The 18,992-nt window shown below is 32.3% G+C and overlaps 1 protein-coding gene across 2 annotated transcripts; it reads right to left on the bottom strand.

Annotated features, from left to right (window-relative positions):
* Positions 1-99: 99 nt before the first annotated feature.
* Positions 100-3,313, bottom strand: LOC123218196 (derlin-2.2-like). 2 transcript variants are annotated; one of them, XM_044639479.1, is made up of 6 exons: positions 2,956-3,310; positions 2,461-2,560; positions 1,463-1,677; positions 1,275-1,358; positions 939-992; positions 100-571 (listed from the first exon to the last, which is right to left on the bottom strand). In XM_044639479.1, exons 1-6 carry the CDS (start codon positions 3,052-3,054, stop codon positions 392-394), a joined length of 732 nt encoding a protein of 243 aa, XP_044495414.1. In that variant the 5' UTR covers positions 3,055-3,310; the 3' UTR covers positions 100-391. The 2 variants fall into 2 exon arrangements, with proteins under 2 accessions (XP_044495414.1, XP_044495415.1); XM_044639480.1 differs by lacking the exon at positions 2,461-2,560 and having other exon boundaries at positions 2,956-3,313.
* Between the last annotated feature and the right edge of the window lie 15,679 nt (positions 3,314-18,992).

An 18,992-nucleotide genomic window follows, 5' to 3' on the forward strand; every position in this document is an offset into this window, starting at 1 on the left:
CAATAAGCCCGGCATTTTGTCTTTCGTTAATGTCCATGATGATAATCACTAAGAGCAGACAATGGCAGTAAAAATAGCTAAAAATGTTTCAGACGAAGAAAAGGGGAAGCATTTAGTAATATTTTATACTTGCTAAAGCGCTCAGTCGCCGTATACTGACAAGCAGGAGTCAGTTATCTCTACATAAATTACAAAATTCATCTTAAATCCACTCACAGTTCTAGCAACAGCGACATCGTATACAAAATTAATCTCAGTGAGTCATAGCATACCCTGGTTGTGATAAAGATATGGGGTCTATGAAACTTTCTGCAGGACCCAAAATTCCCATGGGTGATAAACCAATCTAACCAATACATAGTCTCCTCCTAACTCTATTAAAAAATCTGGCTTAATCTTGGTGAATTTCCTCAGCTGGTGGAGCAAATCTCACATTTACAGGGCGTGCCACCACTACAGCTTCGTCTGCAAACAATGCTTTGATAAAGGATGGAGTTTTCAATGGTTGGCGACCAGTCATTTGTGGATACACATCTTCAAGAAAATAGTAGGCATGGCCAGCAATCATTCCCTAGATTACAATATCAAGTTTTTAAGTCATCAATAAAACAGAAAATAGAGAAAAGGAGCAAGGCATTTACATCAAAAAGTGAGGCCTCCTACTAGGTCAACAATCAATGTCCCCAATGCACCCACATTATCGAACAGGAGTCTACCAAAGAATTCATTCTTCACCTAATTTGTTAAATAATGGGAATTTCATCATACAGTGATGACATGCTGAATTTCATCACACAATATTCTTAGTTAAATAATGTGACCTAATAAGACTCTGTTGGGGGCACATAATTAGACCATGCAAAAATGTTCATTGAAAATTGAATATTATTTCAAAATTTTCACATCAATCTGAAACTTCTTTTCAACAGAAAACGCACCAGCAGATCCACCCAAGCACTAGCACCAACAAAGACGGAGAACCCCAAAAGCACCTGCAATCAAGAACATAGATATGCATTACGTTCTACAATAGAAAGGACAAGAGGTTGAAATTACAGCTACACAGGCTGAGAAGGGAAATTTCCAATTTCTAGAAAAAAGGCAACAGGAAAATTAATACATTTTATTTTTCAAATAATAAAACTGATACAAACGAAGAAAATATTAGTACTTTCAAGCAGGGAAAACTTTTTTATGCATTAGTTACAAACAGTGAAAGAATAAAAACCAGAATCTATTGTAGCCTTGCCAAGAACTAATAGAAGATTACTCACCCATGGTAGATAAGCTGCCGTAAATGTAAACAAACCCAAAAAGCTCATATGGATGAAAGGATTTTGTTTGCTCCACACATAAACCTGTATAATTTAAGAAAATTAGATGGCCTCCAGGTGATTGTCAACAACATTATCACCAATAAAATAATGTTGCAAATTTGAAAAAAAAAAAAATGCAAACTAACCATCATGAGTGTCAATGAATTGCTAAGGAATATGATTTTTGCAAATGATTCTGACAAATAAGGTATCATTCCCCCAGTAAGAACAGTGCCTGTTAAAAAAGTGGCTCCAAATAAAAGCATGTAAAGGAAATCTGCAGTCCTTCCCCTGAAAGAGTTCTCCTCAAGAAGCTTGCAGTATCGAGCAAGAAAGAACATATGGAACAGAAAGTCCAAATCTGGCATAACCAAGAAATAAACATGTTAAATATTTCAACACTGGTGAATGAAATTTAACTGATAGACAAGAATCAAGTACACCCCTTTGGACTAAATACAATTCATATTGCAGCATGAAAGTCAAGTCCAGTGATCAAATATAAATAACTTTTTCTTTGTTAAGAGGGGCATTTGAGAGTGAGAAAATTAGAATTCAGAATCCCAAAATAGTAATTAGATAAACAAAATCTAACCCCACACCATGTTAAAATCAGGCAGGACAAGAAGGTTGCTGAATAGTGAAAAAGTCATAAGTCAGCATCTCTTAAACATAAACTTGAGTATCAAGACTTTCACAAAGAAACAAAACCTACATTACCAGCATGACTTAACTTGACCATCAAGACTTCTACAGAGAAACAAACCTAAATTGGTAATGTAGCTATTTGTGAAAACAGATGCTCGAATAGTTATACTGAGACACCATAGGTATGAAGAAAATCCGCAAATCATTTCCAACCCTAGTAACCGCAGTAGATCAACATTTCATAGGTTTGTGACAAGACAGCTCATTGCTGTCAGAGTAGAGAATTGGGTAATTCTACAGTAAATCTCAAGCAGTCCAATTGATATGCAAATGAAACACTCAAAGATAATTCATAGGTTTTTAACAAGATAGCTCATTGCTGTCAGAGTAAAGCATTTGGGTAATTCCACGGTAAATCTCAGGCAGTCCAATTGATATGCAAATGAAACACTCAAAGACAATAAAAATTTTTACCATGTTCAAAGTCCAAACTTACCCATTTTCCGGAAGAAAAAAAAATTAGTGATCAGGCGCCAGAACTGATACTGCTTAACCACAAGCGTTGGATGCAAGCACAGATTCAAAGGCGATATTATCTACGAAATTGTAACACAAAACAACAAACACATGAAAATATAAAACAATATTTCCTTAATATTGCAACCCACTCAAAACAAAATATCTAACAATAATAATAATAATAATCTCAATAAACATATCAAATCCAATCATTTTCATGCTAAATACTAATACGAAACTAAAACTTTGTATCAATTGTTCAAAAAAAGCACCAAAAAATTTCAAATTGCACCAAAGCCAGTTAAAATCTGTAAAAGCAAACAAACCCATCAACCCAGAAACAAAATCATCACGCATTACACCATCAAACCCCCAAAGCCCTAAAAAAAAAACAAAAAATCGCAAATTCAAGCCCTTTTTATTGAAGATAAAAGCACAAAAAAATCAGATTGAGAGAGAGAGAAAGAAATACATCGAGAGAGCAACCAATGGTGGTGACGATAGCGGCTGTGAGATAGGTTCGGGTGATGATTGGCATCTGTTTGTACCATTCCTCTACAGCTTGAGCCATTTATCTTCTCTAACTTTCTCGAAATTTTGTTTTTTAAGCAATTCTCAAAACGCTGAACAAACAACGAATTTAAATCTTCTGAGAGAAGGGTTTTTGGTTCAGAAAAATTGGTGTCTGTGATCAACGACAAGCTACACGAGAGAGTTATTAACGTACTTATGCTGTTGCTTTTCCAGCTCGAATCGACAATGGCAAGTATCCACCAGTGAGAGTTCGAGTTCTCTTAACGCTCCAAGGGGTTGCTTTTTGGTGAATGTCCATATTTAAGTAAAATTATTTAAACTCAAATATTGAAGAATGTGATGCCGACTTACAAACGAATGATAAAAAATATTTATATAAAAGAATATTCATAAAACTTATATATAAAAAAAATATAAAATAATATATAAGTTTAATAGGATATATTATTAATAATGATAATATTAATAATAATTTAAATATTTTTTTATAAATTTTTTAATAAAAATTAATATAACAATTTAAATATAGAATATTTAATTAACTATTAAACTTTATATAATATAATGTATAATCAAAATTTAAATTATTATCTCAAGACTTTCAATAAAAACTCTATTGAGACTTAAGCTCAAGATACATATAAGTAATATTAAAGTCATTACAAAGCTAACATAAATAAATCCTAAATTTATGTCAAACAACCCTATATGATAGATGAAATACCCTAAAGAGCACAATTTTAAGCACTTTAAATGGTTTATCATCAAAACATGTAGATAACAGTTGTTAACTAAATACATAAACAACCATAAATAACACTGAGATTAGTAAAAATTCATGCACAAGTTGTTACTGCATCTAAAAAAATATTTAATTAAAGATATTTAAGTAAAATCCAATTTAATATTAGAAGTACTTTCTTATGTTAGAAATAGAACAAAAAATAATAATTAATAAAAAGTTCACAACTTTCATAAGACATAAAATGTTTGTCAGTTTTAAGGAATAAATATGACCGCACAATGAAATTAGGGGTGACTTTTTATCTGCTACACCAAAAAATAGTATTATGCTACAATCAAAATCTTTCACATATAGAGCCTTTAGAATAAAACAACAGAAGATATCAACAAGGGGAATACTAAATAACAGGGAGCAATACCAACTCTTTATTTCAAAAATCGTATATAGGCCCAAAGGGAAATTATGAGCAGTATGTATATGTATAACATGATTGACATATTTGTTTGATTATTAATTGTAAGACCTTCGTATAGGTGAGAGAGAATGTGAAATTAGGGATTAAGAAAATGGTTTAGGTGTTTGAGTATTTTTGTGAAGCATGAATCTTCGTATAAGGGAGAGAAAATGGAAAATTAGGGATTAAGAAGGAACAAATTGTTTTTTTTTTAATGGCTACGACATTATTGTAAATAATTGAAAATGAAAGGGACAAGTTTTTACTTTAAACTTAGCCAAAAATTAAAAAATATGGAAAACATAAAATACGATCAAATAATTCACATTTAATACAGTAAGAGTATAAAATACGCGTTTAATATGTTTTGAGTTCAAATATTTTTTTCAACGTGTTTAATACATAAATTAAATAGGAACGCGAATTAAATGTGTTTTTACTAGCTAGACGTATGATATAGTTTGGGATTAATTAAAAAATAGGTGATTACTTGGTCTTAAAACACACTTTTATCTTAAATATAAGGCTAAAACACTTATTCCCACCCAAGGTTTGGTAAAATCTCAAACTCATATTTGTTAACTTTTAAAAATTAAAATATCAACCATTCTATTAAAATTTAATATTAATGTTAAGGGTAAAAATGCTATTTAGCTAAAAATATTTTAAAAAAAACTAAAAAATTATCACAATTCCCCCCTTTAGTTTAAAAATGTAACAATTTTTCTCTCATTCAAAGTTTGAAAAGTGACTATTTTCCCTTAAGATTTTTTCCATCATTAGAAATGGTGAAGTTCACCATCTTCAACCACGTTCTCTCTCCCTCTTAGTTGGTCTTTCCTTCTTGATCTCTTCCATAGCCATCTTTATCTTAAACACACCCCTATGTATAATTGGAAAAAATGGAAGAAACAATTTAAAGGGTTAGCAGTTAGCAATGATTATGGATAATAATGATAATAATTATTTTACCCTTATGAGAGACAAATATAAGAACAACAAACAATAAGGCCTTAATGAAGGCAATATGTGATGGAAATCTTTATGAGTGCGCTCAACTATGTAGATGACAACACGAACCTTGATCAAAACAATTTCAAGTAAAAAATTAGAAACGATGAATTATATTAATTTAAGCCACTGAATTGTATGTAATGTGGTCATGAAAGCAATAAAGCTAGTTTGTATGACCTTTATACCCTTGGATGATTCTACACCAACACTAGGTGCCTTAGCATCTAAGATGCTTGTGCATGCATCGACGCGGGCTATCTTAACATTTGGGATGTTTGTGCGATTACGGGAAAAACTTGGGGTCTTACTTCTTTTGAGATATGGTATCCATAACCTGAAGCTCGAACAACATGCTTGCAAGGTACACGTTATGAATGACATCTAGAATGTCTCATGCTTTTATCAGTGTTTAAGACGCTGACATACATCGTTTGATACTAGTCATTCGGGATGATATTGTTATTAAGGATAAAACATTGAGTGTCGAGATAATCCAAATAGGTATCTAAGATACTAGAAAAACATTCGTGATATCACAAGTAGATTAGTAATAGACACATAACTTTGGGGACTATTATGATGTATATGTATATTTATTAGTGTCATGAGATCACCTACTTACTAAGTGTGTTTCACTCATATGTTCTTTTATGTGGTGTTACAGGTAAAATTGTGGACCAATAGAATGAGGGGCAAGCAGGAGAGGAATGAGTGGATCAGCTCATGGCAACACATAAGGGTAAGGGCAGTTTTATAATTTTGTATGATTGTACATATTTATGTAATTTCGTTTCTTTATACTCTTTTATGCACCATTGTTATTATGGTTGGCTTTTAGACTTTTATATTTTGCTTTGTGAATTAATAAATACACTTTTAAGATTGTGGGAATTTATTAACTATCATGCATGGTTTCACTATATATTTTATGTAAGAAATTTTAAGTTAAGATGTCTCTTCGAGTGCATATTCTATGTAAAAGTATATATTGAAGAAGGGTGTTATATTTTTTGTATCAGAGCATGGTTTTGGGAACCTAAAAGTGTTTAAATATGCATAAGTATTTAAGTAACCTCTTATGCAACATTGATCGTTGTCACGCATCGACCATTGTAAATATTGTTTAATTTGCAATTAAGTTTTGGTAAGCTTATGTGTATGGCTTTAAGATAAGGAGATCCAAAAGATTGTTAGGTAATGCTAATGTTAATGAGGTCCTAACCTATGAGGGTAGCTAGGGAGTGGCTTAAGGACAAACTTTTGGCATAGTTGTAGCACTTTAGATTAATAGTTCCATTATTAGATGGATTGTTCAAAAGGTTCTCAGAGAGAATTGAGAGACTTCTAAGAATATGGGCCACCCAGTTTAGGCTTCCCCTATCATTGAGCAACAACCATCATTTTTTGATTTGTCACCCTAGCATGAAAAAGTGAGTAAGGATGTCTAGAGGACAATGATTGCTTGTGGTAGTAAAGGACAACCACATCTTATTTACAACCTGGTTGGCAAACATTAACCTTGAAGTTCCTTGGTTGTGTAAAGGCCAGATAGGTTATTGCTGATTATTAGCTTGAGGTCATTAAGAAGGCCATGAAGTTATTTGAGATAATAGACTATGAGAATGTATGATATGTTACTTACCTACCAAGAACTAATACCAAGATCTGGTAGAGAGCACTGTGTGACACTTGTCAGACTGATGTGATGATGAGCATAGTTTAATGAGGTTTTTGATAGGGAGTTTATGACATTGGTATCCTCTATGTTTGACCATAGGAGTATTTTAACCTTAGATAGGATCATATGACTGTTAAAGAGTTTTTCACCAAACTCAATTTGTTAGCCCAATGTACCTCAAAAGTTATTAGTATAGATAAGGGAAAAATAAAGATTTTCATCAATGGGTTGAGATCAGACATTGCAAAAGGTGTGTCGACAAGAGACAACCCTCTTAGGTCATATACAAAGGCATTAGGTAGAGTCTTTAGATCAGAGGTGATAACATAGAGGATGACTATAGAGAGGGGATAACAACCTTAGCTAGTAGCCCTAATCTTGAGGTATGATCAAACATTTTTGGAAAGTATTCAAGAGGGAGGTAACCATGATAATAAGAGCAAGAGGAGTTTTTAATCTAGAGGTTCAAAAAAAGGTTAAAAGGGTAAAAGGCCAAGACATAAGAAATAGCCTAAGAAAGATGAGCCATCGAGGTGAAAGGATATTCCTACTTGTTGTAGATGTGGGCATAGGCATATTGGTGAATGTGTTGTTAGACAAAGAATTTGCTTCAGATGCAAGTAGCCAAACCATTTTACATATGAGTGTACGACAACAACACTAGCCTTCACTGATCAACCTATAAGGGAAGGATAAGCGAGAGTCTTTGTAGTGATCTTGACTTAGGCTAAGACCAACCTATCAACTATTACAGATCAATTATTTTTCCATTCTTGTCTATTATATGTTTTGATTGATTCTAATACTACTCATGGTTTCATTGCTTGAGGATTATTGAGAGGCAATGGTGATAAAATATTGAATAACCAGATATTGCTAGGTGAGATTGTATTTTTGAGAGGCTGAGAGTTGGTCATGGATTTAATAGTGTTTGATATGCCATACTTTGACATCATTTTGGGAATAGATTTCCTAAGGTATTATGGAGTGGAGATTGACTATAAGAAGAAGAAAGTTTAGTTTTATCTAGATGACGACGAGGAATTCATTTTTGGGGAGGGTCTTATGTTTAGTATGATGATCAATGATGTGAAGGCAAGAAAAATGATGAGTAAACAATGTAAGAAATGTTTGGCGCACATTATGAATAAGGTTGATAAGTCGGTCCTAAAGTTATGAGATATTCCTATTGTGAATTATAGAACATATTTTCAAATAATTTGTCGGGGTTGGCACCTGAGAGGGGGGTTGAGTTTAGTATTGAGTTAGCTCCTAGGATAACACCTATTTCAAAAAGTTTGTACATGATGACCCGATTGAACTTTAAGAATTAAAGAAACAGTTATAAGAACTTCTAGATAGTGGTTTTATCAAATCAAGTCATTTACCTTGGGGTGCACCAATCTTGTTAATATAAAAGAATGATGGATTTATGCACATGTGCATTGATTATAGAGAATTAAACAAGGTGATGGTAAATAACAAGTACCTATTATTGAAATTGATGATTTTTTTTTACTAGCTAAAAAGTGCTTGGTGTTTTCTAAGATTGACTTGAGATTGGGGTATCATCAAGTTTAGGTTGCCAAAAGAGATATTTTGAAGATTGCTTTCAAAATAAAATATAGGCACTACAAGTTTGCAATGATGCCCTTTGGGTTGACAAATGCTTCAGTAGTCTTTATGGATCTGATGAATTGGGTATTTTAGGATTGTCTTGATAAATTCTTAGTGGTATTCATTGAGAACATCTTAAGGCATTCTAAAACTCGAGAAGAACATGAGTAACACTTGAGGTTTGTGTTATAGAGATTGAAAGATAGGTAATTGTATGCTAAATTTTCTAAATGTGAGTTGTGGTTAGATCGCATGGCATTTTTGGGACATATAGTATCGACTGATAGTATATTGATAGACCTAAGAAAGACTAAGGTTGTGTTAGAATGGTAAAGACCCAAGACAACCAAGGAGATGTAAAGTTTTTTTGGATTAAAAGGCTATTATAGATGGTTTATGGAAAGTTTTGCTAGGTTAACTCGACTATTAACTAAGCTAACTTAGAACAATGTTCCTTTCAAATGATATGATGCTTGTGAAAAAAGTTTCCAAGTGTTGAAGGAGTGATTAACTTCTGCATTGGTTTTGGCATTATTAACTGAAGGTAAGGATTATAATTTATATTCAAATGCTTCTCATAGGGTTTAGGAGTTGTATTAATGCAAAGAGGGAAGATGATTACTTATACTTCCCGTTAGCTAAAAAATTATAAGATTCAATATCTGACCCATGATTTGGAGTTAGACACAATTGTGTTTGCATTAAAAATTTGATAACATTATTATAGAGTCAAGTGTAATATTACACAATCACAAAAGTTTGAAATGCTTATTCATTCAAAAATAGTTGAATATGAGAAAGATGAGGTGGTTGGAACTGGTAAAGGACTATGATTGTGACATTAGGTACCATCTGAGAAAGGTTAATGTTATAGTCGATACCTTGAATAAATAGGTAATGTTATCTTAGATCACTACTTGTCAGGAGTTACAATAGAAGCTGGTGAGGGATTAGATAAAGTTAATTTTTAGGCTGATGGCTAGACTGAGGATTCAATCAACTTTGTTAAACAAGATCTATATGGCTCAATTAGTGGAAGAGTGGTGTAATCAAATAAGGTAGAGAGTTATCGAGGATGCTAAGTCGGTATTTTTTATGATGTGTTAAAATTGAAAGGTCAGTCTGTGTTCTTAACATTAATGAGTTGAGAAATAAGATTCTTTCAGAAGCTTATAGTTCCCTTTACATTGTCTACCTTGAAAATGTAAAGATATATCAAGACTTGGGAAAGTCTTTTGGTGGTTAGCAATGAAAAAGGATATAGCAAAGTTTATGACCAAGTGTTTAGTATGTCAACAAGTTAAGGCTGAACATCAGAGATTGTTAGGGTTATTACAACCTTTGAGTATCTCTGAGTGGAAATTGGAGCACATCTCTATAGATTTTGTAGTGACATTGACGAGGGTCAAAAGGGAAACTTATAGGTGCTTGTGGATAGATTGACCAAGTTGATGCGCTTCATTCTATTTAAAGACTGTACTAGCACCAATCAATTGGGTTAGGTTTATTTTAGGGAGAATGTGAGGCTCTATGGTGCACTTAAGACAATTGTGTTGGATAAAGATATAAAATTTGTTTCGACATTTTGGGAGAGTCTGCAGAGGTTTATAGGTATGAGATTAGCATTCAGCATAACTTATCATCCTTAACTAACGAGCTAACTGAAAGGGTAAACTAAGTGATCCATGATATATTGAAAGAATGTTGTATAAATTAGGAAGTGAGTTGGATCAATGTGTTGATGGAGTTTGTTTATAATAATAGCTATTAGGTGACTATCTAGATAGCTTCGTATAAGGCACTCTATAGGAAAAAGTATAAATCACTACTTCATTAGGATGAGATAAGTGAGAAAGATGTTTTGACATAGATTTTGATGTATAGGGCTCTCTGTAATGGAAAGTGTATATTACCACTTCATTAGGATGAGATAAGTGAAAGAGATGTTTGGGCACTGACTTTGAGGCTAGAGGTAACCTAACAAATTATCGAGGATGTGAGATTAATCAGTGAGAGGATGAAACCAGCCTAAGATTGCCAAAAAAGTTATACAAATCAGAAAAGGCAAGACTGTGCCCTTTCGAGATTTTGGAGCATGTAGGTAAGGTTAGGTATTAACTCACATTGCTAAAAAGCATAGACTAGCTTTATAATGTGTTCCATATGTCATTGCTACGTAAGTACATTAGTGACCCGACTCATTGGTTAAGAGTTGATGATGTGGAGCTTAAGGATAATTTGACTTATAAGGAGCACCTAATTTAGATATTGGATAGACATGTTAAGTAGTTCAAGAATAGTAGATTCCATTTGTTAAGGTTCTTTAGAGGAACCATTGAATCGAGGAGGCCACCTACAAGGTAGAGCAGGATATAAGACAGAGATTCCTACAATTGTTTGAATGAATTTTAACAACAAAATTCTTTTAAAGTGGATAAATGTAACATTCGTAGGTACGTCCAAGGGTGTTTTTGTCTTTTAGCTTTACATGCGTTTAATTTTGCTTAATTAATTAAATGTTTCTAGAATTTAAGTTGCACTGTTGTATGGGAAGGTTGTACACCTCTATATGTGATGGCAAGGGCAAAATAATTTTTTCTTGTTTGATGTATGCTAATTGGTTAAGTATGGTAGACATACACATTTAGGTATATTGGTCTACACACCCGTGTATGGTCAATGCATTTGAATATTGGATAAGAATGTGTTTCACAGTGATTATTGTGTCACAACATGCACACTCATGTATGCACAAAACATGCTATATATGACATTATTTCTAGAAAAAAAAAAAAAACATACTTGCATTTGGTTGGGGGCATTACTTCATTGTTACAAAAAAGTGAGAGTTTGAGTGCCTTTAAAGCCTAGAAGTGTAAATGAGCATCAAAGGGAAATTCTTGCCACGTGAAGTTAAGTGATTTGACAAAAGAAAAGTAAGCATAGTGTTTCCTCTCCTATATTGATCTTGAAAGATTTTTTTGAATTTTATTGATTCTGATTTGTTATTTGGTTAAAAGGGATGCTAAAGAATTATTATTTAATAATTGATTGGTTGATTAGTTGGCTTATATCATGATAGTGTGTTTTGAGTAATTCAAACATGTATTATGATTTTTATATAAATAAGTGTGGTGTTAGTGCTGGAAATATTATTGGTTGATGATGTAAAAATGTTATCTGGTAATATAATTGTTAGCATTGACATTGAGAATTGCGTGTATGGTTTGTATGTGAATGAAGTTAAATGATATAGTTTTTTGAAGTATAGATTAAGGATAACTTGTATGTGATTAAATTGGATGAAGTTGCTTATAATGATGATTATTGGGTTGAACATGTGAAGAGAAGCTTATAGTCTGATTAATTGATTGGCTAATATAATTTGGGATACCTGAAAATGGACGTTGGTAGTTGGAATATGTGATTTTAGTCCATATTAGAATTCTGGAAATTTCACACTATACAACTAAGTATGCCTACATACACGATCATGTATGTTTGGGAGAAATTCTCCCTATGTTAAGCTTAGGCACAAGAGTGCTAATTTAGGAATGGATACATGCTCCTGTGGTATAAGACACACGACCATGTATACCACTCTAGATTGCATGTCTATGTTAGCTAAATATGTAGCCATATAGATAGGATTTACACACCCTTGATGTATGGAAGACACACCTTCATGTATAATTAGGGAAAATGGAAAAGAGAGTTTAGAGGGTTAACAATTATTATGGATAATAATAATGACTATTTTACCCCTTTAAAAGATGAATATGAGGAAAACAAATAATAAAACTCTAACGGAAGTAGTATGTGATGGAAATCATTATGAGTATGCCCAATTATATGGAAGATGACACAAACCCTGATCAAAATAGTTTCAAGTTGAAAACTAGAAACGATGAATTATATTAGTTTAAGCCATTGAGTTGTAATGTAATCGTGAAAGCAACATGACTAGTTTATATGACCTTGATACCTTTGGATGATTCTGCATTAGTGTTGGGCATTATCATCTAGGATGTTTGTAGACACATTGATGTTAGATGTTTTATCATCTAGGATGTTTATGCGATTTTTGAAAAGATTTGGGGTATCATTTCTTTTGAGATATGGTATCTACCTTTGAAGTTCACTCGACATGTGTACAAAGTACACCTTATGAATGACATTGAGATGTCTCATACTTTTACCATACTTTTGGGATGTCAACATACATTGTTTGACACTAATCATCTAGAATGACACCATCATTAAGGATAAGGTGTTAGGAGCTGAGATAATTTGGATAGGTATCTGGGATGCTAGAAAAATATTCATGATACCATAAAGAGATTAGTAAAAGATTCATGACTTTAGGGATTATTGTGATGTATATGTATATTTATTGTGACTTTAAGGACTACTGTCATGTATATGTATATTTATTGGTGTCATGAGATCACCTACTTACTGAGTGTGTTTTACTAACATGTTCTTTTTTGTGGTGTTGTAGGTAGGATTATGTAGCAGCAGAATGGCAAAGGGGGAGCCAACAAGTCAGCTCGTAGTAGTGCATGATTGGACATATTTATGCTATTTAGTTTATTTATATTATTTTATGCGTGATTGTCATTATTGTGGTTTGATTTCAGACTTTTATAGTTTGTTTTATGAATAAATACACTTTTGAAATTGTAGGAATTTATTAAGGCTAAATGACTGTTTCCCACCCATGTTGCATTCCCAAATTTCCTCCTTTTAACTTTGATAATCTCAAATACTCACCCATGAATAGTTAAAAATAACGGAACCCTAACCCCTTAAAATTTTATTTCTTTTTGCCCCCCTAAACTTTAAAAATTAAAAGTTTCCCTAGCCCAAGTTTTAAAAAATGATAGTTTCTCCCTAGGGTTTCGTTTTGAGATCTCTGGTGTCATCTCCAACTCTATTGTCGATAGTCTCTTTCTCTTTCTTTGACGGTCTCTCTCTACCCATTTGGACATCCGATCGGTGTTGGAGGAGTCATGGAAGATGAAGTTCTTCATCCTCCCAGACAAAGACGAAGTTGTTATCTTCGTCTGGGAAGACGGTCATTTTCTTAGAGGTCTTCTTCGGGGAAGATAATCATATTCCCAATAGAGATGACAACTTCGTCTTCATTTGGGAAGACGAAGAGCTTTGTTTGGGAAAACGAAGAGCTTTGTCTAGGAAGATGAAGAGCTTCGTCTTCCACGGATGCTTTGACGTTGATCGGGCATCCAAATAGGAGGAGAGAGACCGTCGAAGGGAGAGGTCACCAGTAATGGCACCGAATATGACGTTAGAGATCTCGAAACGAAACCTTAGGGGGAAACTGTCATTTTTAAAAACTTAGGCTGGGGAAAACTTTTAGTTTTTAAACTTTGGGGCGGTAAAAAGAGATTATATTTTAGTTTATTTTTAATATTATAGAGAAAATGATGATTTTACCCTTACTACTATTAATTTTAACTGTTTATGGGTGAGTATTTGGGATTATCAAAGTTAAAGGGGAGAAACTTGAGAATGCAGCATACCTTGGGTGGGAAATAGTCCTTTGGCCATTTATTAATTATCATGCATGGTTTCATTGTATATTTTATGTAAGAAAATTTAAGTTAACACATCTCTTTGGGTACATAATCTGTAGAAAGATTTGTATCTGAAGAGGGGTGTTACATTGGAACTTTAACCGAGGTTAACCTTTATCTGTAAAACTTGGTTCCTGGTATTCAATTTAAAGAACTTGCTCGTTCTAATGCCATGTCAAGTGCAAAACATCATTTTCAGAAGGCAAACAACTAGTTTTTCAATTCCAATGATATTATTGCAATTCTAGCCACACTAAGCCTATAAATAGAGCAAGTTTGAAGTAAAGAAGGGATATAAAAATATTGATTAAATCCTAAGCAAATATTCTTCATTGCTTTTTTACTTTATTTCTTTCACTAAGTCAAACTCAAATCGTTGAGAGAAACACTGTACTCACACATGTGTAGTATGTCTTTGAGAGACTTTAAAACATATAATATTTGTATTTCAAACATGTAATACCCTTCTCCAGATATATACCCCTACACGAAATAGTATCCAAAGAGACTTGTATGACTTGACTTTTTAATTTAAAAACAGTGAAAAAATAGCATGATAATAAATATTCAAACTTAAATACGTACAAAAAGGTGAAACATAGGAAAATTAATTGAACTACCTCATTTATTAAACTACATAAATTAAAATTTTTGAAACTCAATCCAAATAATTATTGCACATAATCACTCATAGAATGATAACTGTAATAACTAAATACATAAATTGAAAAAAAATTTGCGAAAAGATTATTCAACCCTCGCCTTTATGTAGTTGCTTGAATGGACTGATGGCTTAACCATATACCTCGTTACTCACCTCTACTTGCAAAACACAAAAAATAAATGCATGAGTGAAAACACTCAATAAGTTGATAACCTCTCGGTCATTTTGAATAGTACATAAGGCTGATAAACTTGGCATTCCATTTGTGATTCTCGATGTGTAACAACTCGACACCCTTATACCCTGATGTAGGCCATCCATATAGGTTATTAAGACCTAAGCTAAACTTGGCATATCTAATATCCTAATGAAAACATATGACATCTTGTTTGTCTACTAATTGTTGTGTCTTGTGCACATGTCATACAACTTATTAGACTAGCTAATTGTAATACATTGGTCTTATAGAGGAATCTGATTGCAATCTTTTCCTTATCACATACGCTAGCTACAAAACTACTATCTAAACCATCTTGGGATAGCCCTTGCTATAGATAGGTATATGATGCATCTCACTGATCACGTGCGGAACTATTTGAAAGGTTATAATCCTTTATCATACACATCTGAACTAAACTAAATTGAATTATGTGACTAATGCACCTTAATGCTGAGTGCATGATACATCTCATAAGTATCTATCTTTCATCAAACCTTACTATTTTCACATATCTTGCAACTTATGCACACAAATAGTGGCTATCTAGGTGTGTTCCACTTCACCCAACTTTCTTGATTTTTAACCTAGATTTGATTTGATCAGGGTTTACGTTGTCATCCACATAGTTGGACACCTTAAATATCTCTAATTTCCTTAATTGTCTTTCAATAATCTCTTATTCTTATCATTTTATTCTTTGTTTTCCTTTGTACTTAGCTTAGGGGTAAGATAGTCTTTTTAATCTTTTACTTGCTCTAGGTCTAAGGGTAAAAAGGTCTTTCTACCTAGGTTGATATTTGCATAGGCATGCTTAGGATTGGCACTCCTGTGCATGACATTTTCACACCTACAAGATGATAATGTTAACTTATGCACCCCACACATTGAGAGGTACACAAGTATGAGGCTGCTTTCTATAGGCACGCTTGTGCCCTGTTGAAGAAGCTTAGCACGAGTGTGCGTCTCATACCACACGATAGTTTTGGCCACAGGCTGGTTTGACCCATGAACCATATTAGAACTGGCTCGTACAAAACCAAAACTAAAACTGCTAGAATTGAAACTAAGCTGAACTAAAATTGGAACCAGATTCTGACAATTTGATTTAGGTTTTTTTTGAACCATCGAACTATCGGTTTGCAAATTTTGCAAAGGCTGCTCTTTCAACTGTCTCATTTATTTATTTTTATTTTTCATTCTCTCAATTCTTAATACTCTTTCAAATTTTCACTTAAATTCAATTAAATTCTCTCTTTATTTTTATCAATTCCAATTTTAATTTCTATAATTTAATTATTATAATCTTTCTATTATACAATTTCATAATTAATTATTGAATTTATTTCTATAATTAATTTTATTCATATCTATTATTATTACATTTCTTATTATATTTCATAATGAATTATATAATTAATTTTATTTATTCTCAAAAAATGTCAAATAGTGAAAATTCTTTATGTAATAGAAAATTTGATCAATATTCATATACATCAAATGTGGATAAAGATTAATTTGTGAAAGATTTTTCAACACAAGAAAATGGAACTCAAAATGTAAAGGTGGAACAACAAGAACAAGTCTCAGGCAATAATTGAACATTATTCGCACTCTTATATGCTTATACTGAACATCTTAACATATTAGCATGATTGGAATTTGCGATTTGCGTTCCATATACCCAATTTACAAGTCATAAGGAATTGGCTATGAATATCCAAAGAGAGAAACCACTTACTTGGCTTCCACAATTCTTTCTTTTCTTAGCATGGCTAGAGGATTTCAATGATCAAGACTTTCTCCCTGGTGGCTAGGATTTTCCAACTTCCTCTCATTCTCTCTTTGTTTGAGATTGGGCAGAATTTTAGGGTTAGCGAATGAATGAAGGAAAACAACACGAGCACCTTTTTATAAAGTTTGCCAAACACCACACACAAGTGTGCTTTCCCCATGCATGGGCGTGTGCAACACTGTACTAACGTGGAAACCGTACAAAATCTTTGTGTGACTAACCTTATTTGAAAATTCAAAAATCGCTGATGAAGCACGACCATGGGCCTCGTGCATGCTTTTGTACTCAGTCAATTTGGTAGTCCAACGTGAAATGACTTCCTTGCCTTAAGACAATTCTTTGTTGAATTTAATTAAAGCAAAAAAAAAAAAAAAACTAAAATGTTATTGGACTTACTTGCAGGTGTTACAAAACACTTGCGGGCAAAATCCTTATAAACTATTATATTAGGCACAATCCTAGAACAACTAAGTGTAAAAAAGATTTACAAGTGATAGTGAAAATCTAATGCGGTTTACTTGGAGAAGTGAACGTAGAAGACTTGTAAAAGAAAGTTTCGAATCACTATAAACTGAGCTCTTTTTAGCCTTACTCTTTATATTTAAGCATCTATTTATTGTTGGTTGTTGAATTAATTACTTGTGCATTAAAATTTTTAAAGAATCCATTCACCCCCTTCTAAGTTTCTTTTAGCCATTTAAAGGGTTTTTTAAATTACTTAAGATTTATAACTTACACTGCATATTTAGATTAGTGCATGTGTGATAATGATTCAAACTCATCTTTTAATCTTGAAATAGGGTGGATTTGATTAGTTTAGTTTGTTTAATTTGATTTTGTAGTTAATAGATTTAATTAATCAATTTTGATATGTTTAACTTATGATAGGTGATTACATAATTTCAATACTTAGATCAATTAGTCATTATGATACTAAGAATTAAGCAAACGTGTAACTATAAACTTTAAAATTTGATGTATATAATACAACTTTACCTAAACTAAGGTATAGAGATTTGAAAAGAAACAAAACCAATCTTTAGAATTTTTTGTCGGACAAAGAGAGAGATGGAAAAGTTTTAAAATGATGAATAATGTGTTTCAGTATATGCGTTGAAAGTTTTTTAAAAATAATGAAAGTATTTTATATTACATATTGCAAAAACCATCCAATTATGTATCAATACTTTTTAATAGATAGATGATATGTTATTATATGATTTTAAATTAAAAATATAATAAAATCAAATTATATGATAATATATCATATATCCACCTAATTATTTATATTAAAAATGTGTACATATTATATTGCTCTTGACAAAATATCAAAAACTTAATTCATGACCTTTTTTTTTTTGTAACAACCAGCCACACTGAATAAATCAAATCTTAGATATATTGATCAATTTCATAATTATTGCATCAGATAAATTAAAAATTTAATCTTAAAAATATCGTCATTCGAGAATTAAACTCATACCCTTTTATACAAAAATCTTCTATTGTCACTCAAACATCTCCTTAGACTAGTTGATGACTTTTGCTACAACTGTATGTGGTACCATCCATCTCAAACTCATTTATTTTGAGTATATAAATAACTATACATTTATGTGTTACCATGTGATTGATTGATTTAAATGAAAAATAAAATAATATTTAATTATGTGAATACCCCCTGAAGCCATGGGCAAAACACCTGGTAAAGAGACCCAATCTTGAGTGAAATAAATAACACGACTTTGATCTTTTTCAATAAAATCATCACGTAGTAAATCAACAAAGCCCAAAGTTATGTCTCTTTCCCCTTCAAGTTTACCTAGCGAGCTATTCATAGAAATGATATACTTTTAAGTTTCGTATAATAAATTTTAAAAATCTAAATATCCACTATTTTATTAAATTTTACTATTACTATCATGGTTAAAATTGTCATTTAATTAAAATATTTAAAAAACTATAAATATATCACATTTTAACCACCAAGTTTAAATACTAACATTTTACCCCACCAGGATTAAAAACTAAAAACTTTACCCCACCTTTCCCCACCCAAGGTTTGAAAAATCAATATTTTCCTTAGAATTTTTGTAATAGTTGTCGACGATCGGAGACAATGGTGATGGTGACGGTGATATTCTCTCTCCCTCCCGACTTCTCTCTCAACCATTGTTTATTTTTTACCATCATT

This window comes from Mangifera indica, chromosome 6 (assembly GCF_011075055.1).
Source record: "Mangifera indica cultivar Alphonso chromosome 6, CATAS_Mindica_2.1, whole genome shotgun sequence".
In the NCBI taxonomy this organism is placed as follows: Eukaryota; Viridiplantae; Streptophyta; class Magnoliopsida; order Sapindales; family Anacardiaceae; genus Mangifera; species Mangifera indica.